At 36.4% G+C, this 15,264-nt stretch overlaps 1 protein-coding gene across 1 annotated transcript in view; it reads left to right on the top strand.

Annotated features, from left to right (window-relative positions):
* Nucleotides 1-12,352, top strand: part of MYOM2 (myomesin 2) — a 76,096-nt gene extending 63,744 nt beyond the window's left edge. The window contains exons 29-37 of the mRNA XM_033053675.1: nt 1,334-1,447; nt 2,792-2,879; nt 4,547-4,585; nt 5,260-5,365; nt 7,796-7,959; nt 8,283-8,319; nt 8,442-8,464; nt 9,294-9,349; nt 11,218-12,352. Coding sequence (XP_032909566.1) covers nt 1,334-1,447; nt 2,792-2,879; nt 4,547-4,585; nt 5,260-5,365; nt 7,796-7,959; nt 8,283-8,319; nt 8,442-8,464; nt 9,294-9,349; nt 11,218-11,544 — 954 coding nt within the window. The 3' untranslated portion in view covers nt 11,545-12,352. The remainder of the gene's footprint in view (nt 1-1,333; nt 1,448-2,791; nt 2,880-4,546; nt 4,586-5,259; nt 5,366-7,795; nt 7,960-8,282; nt 8,320-8,441; nt 8,465-9,293; nt 9,350-11,217) is intronic.
* Nucleotides 12,353-15,264: the final 2,912 nt, after the last annotated feature.

Raw genomic sequence — 15,264 nt, 5'->3', positions numbered from 1 at the left:
AAGACTAGATGTGATAAATTTAAGCATGTTTGATAAAGATGTCTAGGAATCAGTATGGAAGACCCTCCAATTTGTCACCTCTACAGAGAGCTTTCATAGAGCTGCTCGTGTCTGGAATGACTTCTCTAATGTAAAAGGGTTAGAAATTGCCACATGTTTTTTCCTCCAAGCAAGCCACTTGAAAACTATTGCAGATCTGTATTAAGTTCCTGGCTGCCCTCTAACCATTTGTTCAGATTTTTGCTTTTTCTTTAAGGAGCCTTTTTAAAGCAACTGCCTGGGGTCTGAGAAATATCTTGCCAGCTCTGTCCTTCTACCAAAGCCACAATGACTGGGAATTCCGGCTACACATGAAAATACTGTGCCATTTTTATGATTTTTAGAAGGGTGTGGGGATAGTGATGTCAAATAATCCATAGCATTTTTGAAAGAGAGGAAGGGGAAAGAAAAAAAAATAAAATATATAGCCAGGTTTTAAAAAGAACTGCACTTTTAGCTTCTTTGAATTAACAGTTTGAGGCAATTTATTCAGCAATATTTCTAGTGTATCCAATATACAGTTTTAATATCAAAATTAGAACAATGCTTCAAGTACAGCTGTAGTCTACTTAAGCATTCTTTCAATGAACTGCTGCTACCACAGCAAAATTCTTGATTTCAAACAACTACTCTGCATAGGCACTACATTGTTAAACCCCTTTTTGTTGGGAGAAACTGCAATTTGATTCCTCAGGTCTTTGTATGCTCCGTAGGACTCAAGGTAGGAGGTAAAATAAAAAAGGACTTTTAGTGCAGCTCACAATTTTGACATCTTGGATACTTTCAGAATAGTGATTTCAGTTGCTTTCTGCAGCTTATCCATCAGAGACATTGCTTAGTAGCTGGGATAAACCTCCAAATTGGCCAAAGATTGAGACAGGGCTTAGTCCTATCCAAGTTCTGTGTTACAACTCTCTGGAGTCACAGGGCAAACACAAAAAGATAAAGGAGAGTTCAGCTCTAATTTGAAAGATACTTCTTCTGCAGCTATCTCTAGACAAACTACAAGCAAGAGCAAGGGTCTGAACCATTTAAGGGAAGAGATTTACAGGATTTTCTTTAAGGATTTTTACAGGGCTCTGAAGTGGTAACCTGTATACTGTGCTGCAAAGAAACACTGTAGGACTAAGATTTGCTTAGTAAGACTTGGTTGAAATTGGTTTTTTACTTAGCTTTATTTGACATGTGTTATATAAAAGAGGTTTTATATGTTGAAAACACCTGTGTGACTTCCCACAGTACAATACCTTTCCTCGGGACATAGCCAGGCTTATGTGCCTTTTCTGTTGTACAGGTTGCGAACACAAAGAAGGAGACCGATTTTAAGTGGTATAAGGATGGTTCTGGGGCTGATGTTGAGGAGCTGCCTGATCTGCAGAAGGGAGAATGTCACCTCAGTATTCCCAAGGTATTGCATCGTCTGCTGATTACAAATTACAACTTCTGCTTGACACACTGTAGTTTTGCCAGGCAAAGGAGTAAGACAGCTATCATGAATTTTTTAAGAGTTGTAAAAAACCCCCATATTTTCTACTCTTCAATTAGCTGGTGAATAACTATATTACTAACAAAGGCATCTGTTTTTTAATCAGCTCAGAATTCATGCTTAAGTTGCTTCAGAGTTCTTGAGTGACCTGTATCTCATTCTTTATTATTATTCCTTAATTTTTCAACTTGTTCAAACATCTCATTTTTGACAGTGTTTTAGTTTTATTGCCTAAAATGAATAAGTTTAAACTTCATGGCTTCTTAAGACTTATCTTTATGCAAACAAAATAACCCAACTTCTGTCTGAAATCTTAACTTGCATAGCTGCTGCCTTTGTGAAGTGACAAAACCTCCCATAGTGAGATTTTCTGCTTTCAGTAATGTGCATTCCATCTCAATTGTTTATTTATTGGCTTCATATTCTTCTAATTTCCTTCCTTAATTTCTCTTGAAAGAGGATAGTGACTTACCAGCTTCATTTTTCTTGAGTAGACTTCTTTTGGGAGGGTGGTTTCTGCTTATCTTGGATTGCTCATGTTACTTGTCATTCAACTTTATGATATTTGGGCTCTGGTTTACGTGCTTGTGGATTTGTATAAGTCTAAGTATTAAGTAATCTCCAATCTATGTACAAACTGTTTGTATATTTTCCTTCAGGTTTTAACAGAAATTAAAATAAACCACAAAACCAGAAAATCCCTACTGCTTTTAATGTAATATCACCGTGATAGATTTCAGAATGTAAACTCTCCAAGGGTAATGGATTAATTATTTACTTAGCATAGATACAATTTGACCACAGTTGCTTCGGAATGCAAGCAGCATGAAGGAGTTGATATTACAGGATATAGATTTGCTGCTATGATTTACATAATAAAAAAAAAATCATTTTTTGGAAGAAAACTTACATTTCTTAAGTTTGTGTATGTTGCAGTTCTGCCTTGTTGCATCTTACTACAGGGCTTGTAATTTCTACTGACCAAGATCAATCTTGTCTTTTTGGAACAAGCGAAAAAACTCTTATGGTTTTTAGAGGAAATGAAACTGAAATCAGAATAGGTTTTAGACATAAGAACTAAATGCATCTACATAAAAAAATGCATGAACAAACCATTCATAGTTTCCATCTCCTCTCTGGTAAGATTATTTATGCAGACGACAGCACAATATTGTTTTATTTAGAAAATTATGCAGGGGTTGAGAAAATCTAGAGCTATCTAGTACTATCAAGTTTGTCAGTAAACATCTTATGTTTTCCTTGCAGCTGTCTCGCAAAGATGAAGGAGTTTATAAGGCAACACTATCAGATGATAGAGGTCATGATGTATCTTCTCTTGATTTATCAGGAAAAGGTAACATTCAATCTGACGTAATAGAATAATGATCTTCACATGTTCTCCAGAGGTGTCAAATATCAATCCTTGCAAATGGCAGATTAGCATACATTTTTGTCATTCTTTGAATTTAATTTCTGTTATGTTATGGAGACCTGAACTGCAGATCAGCACTTTAGCAAGGGTGACACTGGGCATTGTTGTGATTAATCTCTAGCATTTTGACAGGCATTTTGAGATGAAGGATGCTTCTAACCAGACAGACACTCCATTTCATGGGAGATCACTCTCTCTCAGGTTTATTAAACTTTAATACCTACAAAAAACCCAAATGCAACAAAGCTATGTTCATGTGGGACTCTCTGTGGGGACTGAGAGTGCTTTTGAGTCTAAATCATAAAATTGTTTTGTGGGTTAGTGTCAGCTGGCATCTCAGCCTCACACAGCCACTTGCTGGCTCTCTTTCAGTGAGATGGGGGGAAATAATTGGAAGGAGAGAAGTAAAAAAAAAAAGTAATCCTGGGTTGAGCTAAGATGGTTTAATAGGTAGAGCTAAAGCTATGTATACAAGCAAAGCAAAACAAAGAATTCATTCACTGTTTCCCAGGGGTAGGTAGCTGTTCAGCCATCTCTAGTAAAGCCAGGCTCCATCACATGTAGCAGTGACTTAGGAAGACAAACACCATCACTTCAATTGTTTCCTCAGTTACTCCTTCTTTCCTGAGCTTTATATAGTGGGAGTGATATCATATGGTATAAAATTAAATTACCCATTTATCCTTTGGGTCAGTTGGGGTCAACTGTCCTGACTGTGTCACCTCCTGACTTCTTGTGCACCCCCAGCCTCCTCTTGGTGAGGCAGCCTGAGGAGAAGAAATAAAAACTTTCCACATTGTACAAGCACTGCTCAGGAGTAGCTAAAAAATTCCTTTGCTACCAACACTGCTTTAGTCACAAATCCAAAACACAGCACCATAAAGCTGTTATGAAGAGTCTCCTAATAGACTTCACGCACTTCTCTGTCTTCCAATTTCATAAAAATTCATTAGTGTTGAATAAGCATCCTTCAGACTTGACTATGCATTCTTCAGACTATGGTGGTTCTTTCCCTTTCTTTTTATCTTACATGGTGTCACTGAATATGATTCTTCTGCTACGAAAGGGTTCCCCACACTTGTGCCCTTGCCTGCGGTGTTCTCTCCTGCTACAAACCCATCAGCGCTGTGATAATTCAAAAGCTTTATATGATACCTGCTTTATTTCACTTGCTGTAAAGGACTTCACTTCTGTCAAATGCCACCCTACAGAGAGAAGGTGAAACTGTTTTCACCAAGATTGAGAGAATTTCTTTTTTACCTGCACTCTTTTGTATGTGAACTATTCAGTTTTAATGACTTTTTTTTCTTTTTGCTGGCCTAAGGGAGAGAAAAAACTTTGGCAGCAGACAGCTGACTCCACAAAAGGCTGAGATACTGAGGGACACAGCACAGAATTCCTATATTCATATGCCATACACAGACAGTTTTCAATTTGTCCTGTATACCTGTTGCAATTTTAATGGTCTACTTTGCTTAAGGATATGAAGATTTCCCATTTTGCTTTAATTAAACTGAACATAAAGAAGCTATATTCTGATTGAATTTTGATGGCACATTTTCTTATTTTTTTTTTCTTTCTCTCTGCAGTTTATGATGATATAATTCTGGCATTGAGTGGAGTGAGTGGTAAGTAAATGCTGTCTTGAATTTTCATGTAGTTTTTAATTTTGAAGTCACATGAGGCTGAGACTTTTCAATAAAAGAAAACTTTTATTTTAAGTGGGAAATTCCTGAGAGTGCCAGTGCTTATGTTATTATGGACATTATTAAGTTTCTGAACAGGCAGTTGACTTTGCTAATTGTCACTATTAAAAAAGAACAAAGTATTATTCCACCTGGCTTGTTTGGTTTAGATACTGTGAAAATGTTGCAGAAATAATTTTCTTCCTACTTTCCATTAGTAAGTGAACCTTGATATAGAGAGAATGAGGTTCTGAATCTGTTCCTAATGAGAAGCTGTTCTTTCCACTTAAAGAGTAGGGTTTGTACAAGAATAACATTTTTATGCAAATGCAATCTTTGCACTACTCTTTCATGGCAATTATATGGCTAGATTATTTCATAATGGATCTTGCCAGTCATGATGCTTGTATGTGGCAATAAAGCGTACTGAACTTCCACATGATAGAAATCAGCCGATGTTCCCTGAGAGGTAGGACAACTGTCTCTATGATACTCAAGAATTATGACCCAGGTCCTGAATTTTCTCTTGTTCAGACAGTACAAGTAATCCACTCCTCTATTTCCTGTTCATTCCACTGTCTCTCCTATTTGATCCACATATACTCTATTTAATCTAGGTAAGTCAGCCTCTCCACTGAAGATTCTTTGCACTGAGGAAGGAATAAGGCTCCAGTGTTTCTTGAAATACTACAATGAAGAAATGAAAGTCAGCTGGTGCCACAGGTAGATAAGAATATTTTTTCAATCTATTTTACTTGAGAAAAAAAGTTGTCTTTATAATTTAATGTTTATTATTCTGTGGTATTCATTTATACATTGGGCCACATTAATGAATTCCTCTTTCCAGAACAATATATTCTCTTTTAACATAGGAAGTGCATAGGTAAAAGAAATATTAAAAGGCTTGTCCAACACCCATCAGGAGGGCTGTAACAGACAGAAAAAAAAGAATTAACTGTATTGCATTCTCTTATTCAACACAAGACTGTTTTTCTTTTATTGTATTTCTGACTGGTTAAAAGATAGCAAAATATTTGAGCAAAGATTCCAATTCAGGGCTACTCTTTCTCTAAACTGGATGAAACTCTCCTCCAGTTCTAGATGAATACCAAGAATCTGCTTTCACAGTTTAATAAAAGCCTGTATAAAGAACAGAATTGTTTTTTCTCCAAACTGCTACTGTCTTAAGTAATCCAAAATATTTTAATTTTGATACTCTTCTTTGAAAAGGTATTCAATGGTCAAAACATCTGTGTATTTACTGTTAAATATGTGCTTAAATGTTTTGTTATGTCAAACCCTCGCTTGTTTGAAACTGCAGGTAGACTTTGAAAGGATTTTAAAACTCTTCAAGGGGTTTCAGCTTTCACATTTCTTAGTGGCCTGCAAAGATAGTACACAGTGAACTTGTCTTAGACACGAATAGTCTAGCTTACCAATATATTGTCCTAGATTTGGAATGCTTTCTATGAAGACAAGAACACAGAGCATCAATGATCACATTCAGAGAGCTCAAGAACAATTCTGCAAGGCTGTGCAACCGTATTTATATCTCAGACTTTGTGTTTACAAAGTTCTTCTTCTTTCATAATAGTAATACTAGTATGATGGCAAGGAAAAAAAAATCGCCTTTGTCTTTTACTGATAGAGTGTAAAAGTAAAGAATGCTACATGGCTAATATGGAAATATGAGTGTGCATATTTATACAATTTGTATTTACATTTACATTTAATTTACAGAGGGAACCCCCTGAATATTTCAGACTTTATAATGTCATACAATTTGATTGTGTTGAAGAACAGTGAACACAGATTCTGAATGAATAAAATTTCAATTCTTATATGAATACAATGGCTATAATCAGAGCTGTTGAAGATAAAAGACAGACCAAAACCAACCAACCAACTGACCCACCTCTTCCAACTTCCTATCTCCTTTAAATGGGGTTATAGCAAATGTTTTTCCTGGAGACATTTAAACACTATGCCTGCAACCCATGATTTTTATAGGTTTTTTATTTTATTTTATTTTATTTTTTTTACCATGTTAATTTCTAACTAGCATTTAATTGCCCACTGTCTTGCATAGCATGAAATACAATACAAGTCCTAGACTTTGTATTCCTCATCCACTCAGGGCACAGTAGTAAAATTATATGTAGTATTTTCTAATATTTCTATATAGCAGTTTCTATCCAGAAATCTAATTTGGTAGGCTGAACTCAATGAAGATATCTTAAAGAAAGGAAAATGGTAAAAATACTTTTCCACCATCAAAATAATTCTAGCTACAGAGTCAAATTAGCTCTGTCTAGGCAAATAAAATGAGTGATCAAGGAAAAGCTAAAACTGACTTCATTTTTAAAAAATTCCAGCTAAAGATGCTTGAGGAGGGAGAATGAAAAGAAGTATTTCTTTAGTTAATGAGTGAAAGAAGAAAGTTCTCTTTGAGCCGTTGAAAGAGGTCAGGTTTATATGCACTCATTAAATAACTTATTCTATTTCCTCTCTTCATGACAGACTGTGGACCAGAAAGCCACCTGATCTGAATCTGCAAAGAATTTCTTTTATTCTTAACTAGGAAGGGATGACAAGTCCAGCTAATGCCATTGTTTTTTAAAGAGTTTTTATTACTTACCTGCAGTTAAGAAATTTTCTTGTTGTTTAAAACAACAAAAATGTATTTTAACTTGATGCAAGGGTAATTTTGCATAAATATTTTGTTAATTGATTTTTGAAGTTAATGAAAGACAAAAGATATCTTTCCTTCATCAAAAAAGGTGATTTGCCTATAATTTACAAACCTTGTGTATTATATTTTACTGTGTATGAGGTATATAGAACCTTAAGCGCTTTCACAGAGTCATATGTGCATAAAGATGTAAGCATAGCTCTGTGTGAGGAGAGAAGGAGAATGAGGAAAGGGTGAAAAAAGGAACTTTAGAAATTGAAACACAAGTTGATATTTTCGAAGTGTTTAATACTGCCATCTGGAAACAAAGAGTATTCTGGAAAAATGAGCCCATTAATTACAATCTATCTGTAGCTTAGGAATAGTATGTTATCATTTGTGACTTTTTATAGGTGATTTCCTATGGACAACATATAGGAAAAGAATGTTCTAACTCATCTCTATTAACTTTTTTCCCCCAGGGAATCTAAGATTTCTTCTGGTGAAAAGATGAAGATAGGAGGTGGAGATGATGTTGCCTGGTTGCAGATAACTGAACCCACTGAAAAGGATAAAGGGAACTACACCTTTGAAATCTTTGGTGCCAAGGAATCCTACAAGCGCACACTTGATCTATCTGGGCAAGGTATGTTTATAAGATCAGATTTCTATTGTGCCTTTTCATAGATTATGCAGATTTTACTGGAAATAGAGGAATTACAGTAAAAACAGATCATCTTTGATCAGAACCAGTCATAGTTAAGTTTTATAACTGTTATCTTTTTAGACTTGTATCTGTTTTCAGCACCAGCTGCATTAGCTTTCAGGGGTCTGGTTTCTCATTGTGCTACTGTGTGACCCTGTATGGGTTTTAAAAGACCTGTTACATGGTAGGTGCTTAAATGTTTATTGAGCCTCAAGTGCAAGTTATGTTCACGGAAAACAACCCTCTCAATTGTTTTGTTGCAGCTTTCGATGATGCATATGCAGAGTTCCAGCGACTCAAGTAAGTGCTGCGTCTTTTTTATGTTAATGCCATAACAACAGTGTCTTTGCTTACAAAAATTATTTTATTATTAATTTTGTCAATAAAATTATATGTTTCTCTTTCTTTCCCAACAACTTTAGGGCAGCTGCTTTTGCTGAGAAGAGTAAGTTTATTTTACGTTTTATAATAGGTGTTTTACAATGTGATTCTAGTATTCTTTTTAAAGCATCCATCATGATATGCTGTGTTAACTTACTGAGTTCTGTGGCTACAGAAATCCTCTGTTAGCACAACAATATTGCAATAACAGTAGTAATTTGTGGATTTAGCTGTCTTTCATTTTCTTGGAAACCCACTAAACACTTCACATATTTTGCAAGCTTCCACCGTGTCTTCTTGTGTCTCAGAGATTTGGTGAAGTGTGAATTGTGTGTCTTACACGGAAATGTTGAGTCTGAAAGCTGCTGAGCATACTGAATATTGGGATCTATCTATTAAATAAAAAATTGCCTGCTGCTGCCTGTTCTGCACTGCTTGCTGAGACCCAGACTGTGGGGAAGCTTGTTAGGGACTGTAGGACTACTGGAAATGATATAAATTCCCTGGTGATATGATGCTTCTGCCCACAAAGACCATGGCAGAACAAATTTTCCTTAGATTTTGGATACCACCAAGATGCTAAAAGCGTCCTCCTTAGTTTGCTCTGGGCACAAAACACAAACTGTCAAGCTCAGCAGTGCCTTCAAGGTTGTCATGTGTATCAGTTTAGAATGTTGTGGCACAATCTCTTCCAAAAAAATCTACAGGGTTAGATTAATGTGTATACAACACATTAAAACTCTCCCAAAAATCACAAAAATTGTAATTTTTTTTTTAAAGGAAAAAAAGAAGCAAAAAAAAGAGTTGTGAGTCATGACACCAAAATCATTAAGAAATGAGTAATTTTGAGGTCTAAACTTCACACAGTCATCATATTTTTCTCTAATTTCCAGATCGTGGTAAAGTCATTGGTGGTTTGCCTGATGTCGTTACTATCATGGATGGGAAGGTAAGGACAGCTTTTGTCATGCTGAGCAATGAGAGGTTTACTTTGATGTCAAAGGTAGAGGGAATGCAAATGGTTTCATAGAAACTGAAAGCAGAAGGAGACTAATTATATTTTTAGTTCAAATATATAATTTCATTGACTGTGGAATATATCTGCTAAATTTTTAATAGTAACTTATTAAGACTTGATTAATTATTATGACTTAATTAGCAATTTCTCTGAAATGACATCACTTTTGAATTAGTAATAGTAATTAAGTGTTGCCCATGTTACAAAAAGGACAGAAAGAATAAAGCTCACACTATCAGACACAAGGTTATTTTCCCAAATTTTTGTTTTTGTGTTTGCATCATAATTCCTTTAAATATTTTATAGTAAGTCTAGTTCCTATGTGTTATTAGTTAACTTTGGCTCCTACACAATATCACTTCAAGAATACTCACAGACTTAGCTTGCCACTAGATTGTACCCATAATATGTAAATCTTCCTTCAGCATTCTGACTTTGGATGCATGACTTAAGCATGACCACTTCTATTTGTGAACATAAGATGCTTTTGATCACTGAAAATTTCTTCCTGTTTTATTTTTACTCTGAGTTATATCACACCTATTCAGTCATCATCAATCAAGAAAAATATTCCTCAAAAATGTGCATGTGTGAACACAGATGGACTTTCTCAGCCCCCTCTGGATCAGGATTTGTTGAAACCTGAAGTGGAAAGGGGAGGGAACATAAGGAAGAATTCTGGTAGAAATTATCAGTTTGGGGTTGTTAACAGTAGGGTTTTTGTCTTTGTTTCATTTTTTCCTGCTTTCTTTTTCTTTCCTACCACAATGCTGCATATGTTAAATTCTTAAGGTGACTTAGTTATCTAGGGCCAAAATTTGTTCAGAGTGAGTTTTCAGCGAAGTTAAACAAAGTACAGACTGACTAATCAGTGCAACTTCTCAGATGTTGCTTTCCTTTTTTTCTGTGATCACTGTACCTAAATACATGAGATTTACATACACACACTTAGAGAATGGTCAAAATGGGGTTTAGCACACACCTATAAAAATTTGGAATAATGCTCATGAAAATGTTATGAGCTCGTTAAATCTCAGTTCAACCATTGAAAAATGCCTAAGCTGCCAGGATGGTCCATTGTATAATGTCAGCTATTTTCTGAATATGCTTCACATGCCTGTAACACATGGCCAGGTTGGACAGTACTGTGAGAAACCCTGTCTAGTGGAAAGTGTCCCAGCCTGTGGAAGACGTCCCTCCCCACGGCAGGGGATCTTTAAGGTCCCTTCTAACCCATTCTATGATTTTAAGAGCACTTTATCAATATTTATGTATTATTTATTCTTCATAAAATATTTCCACTTACCATTCAGCTGCACCTGGAATCGATGTACAGTGATTCATATTTTGTATTCTATTTTTAAGTGATTTCTTTGTAATCATCTCAAGCAATAGCCTCAGGAGGCCTTGGTCAGAAAAGATTTGCTCAGTTCTCCTCCCTGCTGTGGACAGGGAAGCTTCGAGGATGTTTTTAAAACTATCATTGCTGAACCCAATGTCAGACTAATGGGTTGTCAGGAGTGTCCTGCAGGCAGGACTGCAATGACAGTCCAGTTTACCATCTTCAGACAGTGTAGCCCTGAGGCTATTACTGTATCACAGTTACTGGTGAGATGGGGGAAAGTCTGAATCAAGGGAAAAAGAAATATTAGGGACTCTACTTTTCAGTCTACAAGAACATGTTACCATGTCTTATTTTAATTAGCTAAGAATAAAAAATGCCTAAAAACAATAGAAAGCATATTCTGGTTAAACAAATCTTACTGATCTCAAAATTACATCTTTTTTTCCTCCCTCAGACACTGAATCTGACCTGTACTGTATTTGGAAATCCTGACCCTGAAGTGGTTTGGTTTAAGAATGACAAGGCATTTGAAATTGATGAGCACTATTCATTTAAACTGGAACAAGGGAAATACGCCAGTTTAACCATCAAGGGGGTGACTTCAGAAGATTCAGGCAAATATAGCATCCATGTCAAGAACAAGCATGGTGGGGAAACAGTGGATGTCACTGTAAGTGTGTACAGACACGGTGAAAAAATGCCTGAAATTAAACCTGGCCAGCTTGCTAAACCCAGGCCAATACCACCATCAGAAGAAGCCCTCAAACCTGAGGACAAGTGAAGATCCTGTAACAACTGAAGTTTCGCCCTATGTTTGACAAACAGAATAGAATACATGAGCTGTATTTGAGCTATTGCCACACAAAATTCATTGGTAATGTCCAAAGGGAAACTGAGTTTTTAAGTTTGCTTAGGGAAATAGCTGTGCTGTGGTGCTGTACACATCTGCAACAGTCTCATTTTGAATGCATATAACAGAGTAGGACTTGCAAGCAGTGAAAAGTCATATTCCTGCCAGAGATTCCCATATACAATGTCAAGCTTCAAAAACCTACAAACCTACAGTAAACTTTCATTTTCACATTCTTTCTGCTCTGCAAAAAACACCCCCAAGGTCCAAGCTATCCAATAAGGCTCTGAGAACAAACATCCTGTCAGTAAAAGCAGTGAACTGCAGTTAGATACTCAGAGATGTTCCTTTTGGCTTTGAAGCCCTTGGTCTTGTAAGTTTAGTGAATAGTTTTGCTTTAGTAGTGATACTCTTGTTCTATCAATAGTGTGACTTTAGTAGACTTTTACAAATGTTCACTCTTTGCTAACTGAACCATAGGGTACATGGTTGTATTTTGTTTTTTCTGCTTTGTGCTAGTAAAACTTTAAAAGTCACCTTTGCTACTCACTGCTCCAAATCACGCCTAACTAGTTCTATTTACTCTTCTTCATTGTTTAATTATTGCTTATTGCACAATTTCACAGCTGGTAGCATGCAGACTATCGACTTTCAATAAAGAATGCAAATTATGGTTAATCACAGTCACTGGGTGGCGCTTGCAACATTAATTTTACTTTTTACAATACAGGTCAAGCTTAAACTGGCAGCAGAAGATATGTATACAATTCAATCACTTAAGATAATAATGTCTCTGATTCTCCTCTCAGTGAAAAGAACAGGGGAACTCTTCCACGGGTGAAATGATGTTCTTCTAGGCAAAAAATTTCAATACATTCTTATTGTGAAACATTCAAATAGGGTGGGGATCAGTTGCTCACATCTCTTATATGATACATAATATGTTTGCAGTGATGGCTTTTTTGGATGAGGCTCCCTGTTCAATAAAAAAACACCTATGTTCCTAGAAGAAGCTTTGCTCTTTGCTAAACAGCTTCCAGCAAAAGGTTCTCATGGTAAGTAACACTCATGATACTCACTGGGGGCAGCCCTCCTCTCTTCTGACTTCCTCCAGTCTGTAGGATAAATGAGATGAAAAGGGGACATTGTGGGAAATGGGGCCTGGATGAGGGATCACGAGAAGAAATGGCATTGCAAACCCTTCACTGAAGAAACTGGATGAAAGAGTTTGGCACAAGTATGCAGACTATAAATTTGTTTTTTGGGATCACTGCTGAAAGCTGATGCTGAGCCTTTCACTCTGAGTTTCAGCTTCTAAACTTAATTGTGACTTCTCTCCTCCTCCCTGCAGCAGACAAACTGAAAAAAACAAACAAACAAAAAAACCCCAGGAAAATGGCTAGTTTTGGAGCAAATTAAATGTCAAGGTTTCCTTCCTTTTTTTTTTTTCTTTTTCTTTTTTTTTTTTCCCCAGTGACATAGAATTTTCATTATTTTGTCTGGAACCTAATTCATTTGAATCACAATGTGGTTTTTTGTTTTGGAGAAAGATGAAAAGCAGATGAAATGAGAAATCAATTTACAATCTGTCACATGCTGTAGGTTGGAGCACACATCTGAGACAATCTCAGCAGCAATCTCCTTCCCCCTCCCTCCTCCTTCCCATCCACAGAGATTTGAACCAGTATCTCTGACTATCAAGGGTAGTACACTAATGCTGAGTTTGGTTTGCAACTGGAAGTACTGCCTCTATTTTTTTTTTTTTTTTACCTGAGTAAACGGACTGAAAAAGAGACTAGAATAGGCATCCTGCCTCTCACATGAGCTTGTAACATGCTAGATTTGAGAGGCTGTCTCCCTTTCTTATATTTTATCCTAATTTTCAGTAGTCAAGAGGGTTTGAGGGCATGGTAGTGTAAACGGGTTAGGAACCTGATGGTTTGAACAAATAATGGTGAGGATGGATTCACTGCAGTTTGAAATTCTCCAAAGACTGCAAAACTCCTTTGCAACTCATTGATACCTGTAAGCAGTCATGATACAAACAACAGGCCAGCTGTGGAAAGGAAATACCCTTGGATCACACTTTATTAAAAGGTGTTTTGATTTTAAATAAAAATAATTTTGAAATATTTTTGTATCCAGAGCAGACAAACAGTGAGTTTATATTAAGTACAGTACGACTATCCAGGAATTATACTTAATGGTGATGAAAAATACTTTTTTGGGAGTGAGAATTTGTGGCTAGGTATCCACATTCTGCATCTGGTCAATGAATGAAAGTGTCTAAGAGGTTTAAAGACTGAAGAACATGGTAGTAACATGAAGTATTTTAGTTAGGAGATTTTAGGACACAAAGAAATGTAATGATTTACCATCTGAGTATCTGTCAAAATAAGAAAATAAATTTTTATAGGAATCCATCATCACAAGAACTTCAGCAAGTCTCAACAAAATAAACCATATTTTCTTCTTCTCTATTCTAATTTCTCAATAGAGGTATTTAAGGTTTTCAAAATCTTATTATGGCAGGCTCACAAAACATCAGAGCTAGTCTCTGTAGCATACAAAGTGAGTATCAGCAGGAATTTAATATTATTCTTATCTCCTTCTACAGTACACAGGTTAATTTTAGCTGACACTATCAAATTATTACATGTTATGGCAGCTTTTCAGAGGTATCCTTGGGCACAGTAGACAAGGTTAGTCTCATCTCTGCTGTACCTTTTCCTGGCCTTCTTAGTTAAGGAAGTTTCACTTATTTCCTTCCAGGCAAACAGAAATAATTTATTATGACAGCTAATCCTCTGCTGAAGTACAAAAATTATCATTCACAGGAACATTGTATTCTAAAGGCTAAGGACTTCCTAGAAACTCTTTCACATATTTCAGTGTTCAATGTACATTTGGTTCCTTTGTACACATTTAAAAATCTTGTTATCAGTGCTGGGAAATGAATAGGTTCAACTCTGTTTAAAAGGGACTATCCTTTCAGAGTCAACATGCACCTAATTGCCCAGAGGGGCAACACAGTTGGATGGATATAAGAGGGACAAAAATGATGCTCTGGTAATCCATTCAGATGGAATACACGGTGAGGCATATTAACATTTACACACACCCTCCACAGACCTGGTGCTAGCATTGGTTTAATTAATAAACATTTGAAGAAGCAAAACAAGAAGGTAAGATTTGCTTGACAAGGTCTGACACCAAATTAACCTATTCACAGTGGGGTCAAGGGAGGTGGACTCCTTTATACTGCATGTGAATCTATTATTTTTACAAATAATAGGAGCCCATTAGGGTGAATTAGCTGTTTCTTTTACCTTTAAGAAGAAATGTTTCTCTCAGAATGATTTTCTGTCGCCCTGGTGAGTTTTGTGTTGTCTGAGTTTCATGCTGTTCTTTTCTGGGCACTGCCAGCGTGAAATGGAGCATCGCCGCCTTGTCATGGGAGGCAGATAAGATGTCAGCCAGCTGTGCTGATGGGCCAAAGTCGTAGCTGTGCTGTCATGTTGGCGTTCTGCTGCAAGGCTGGCAAGGCTGCCTTTTCTCCAAGCACCTGCTTACTTTGAGGCTGCTTTGATATGTTGCTGTTTAGTTGCTGGAAAACAAGTTTTATGAAAATTCCTCCTAAGGAAAATTTAC

Source organism: Catharus ustulatus, chromosome 3, assembly GCF_009819885.2.
Source record: "Catharus ustulatus isolate bCatUst1 chromosome 3, bCatUst1.pri.v2, whole genome shotgun sequence".
Lineage (NCBI taxonomy): Eukaryota > Metazoa > Chordata > Aves > Passeriformes > Turdidae > Catharus > Catharus ustulatus.
Note: the sequence above shows the minus strand (reverse complement) of the source record. Positions and strands in the feature narration are given on the sequence as shown.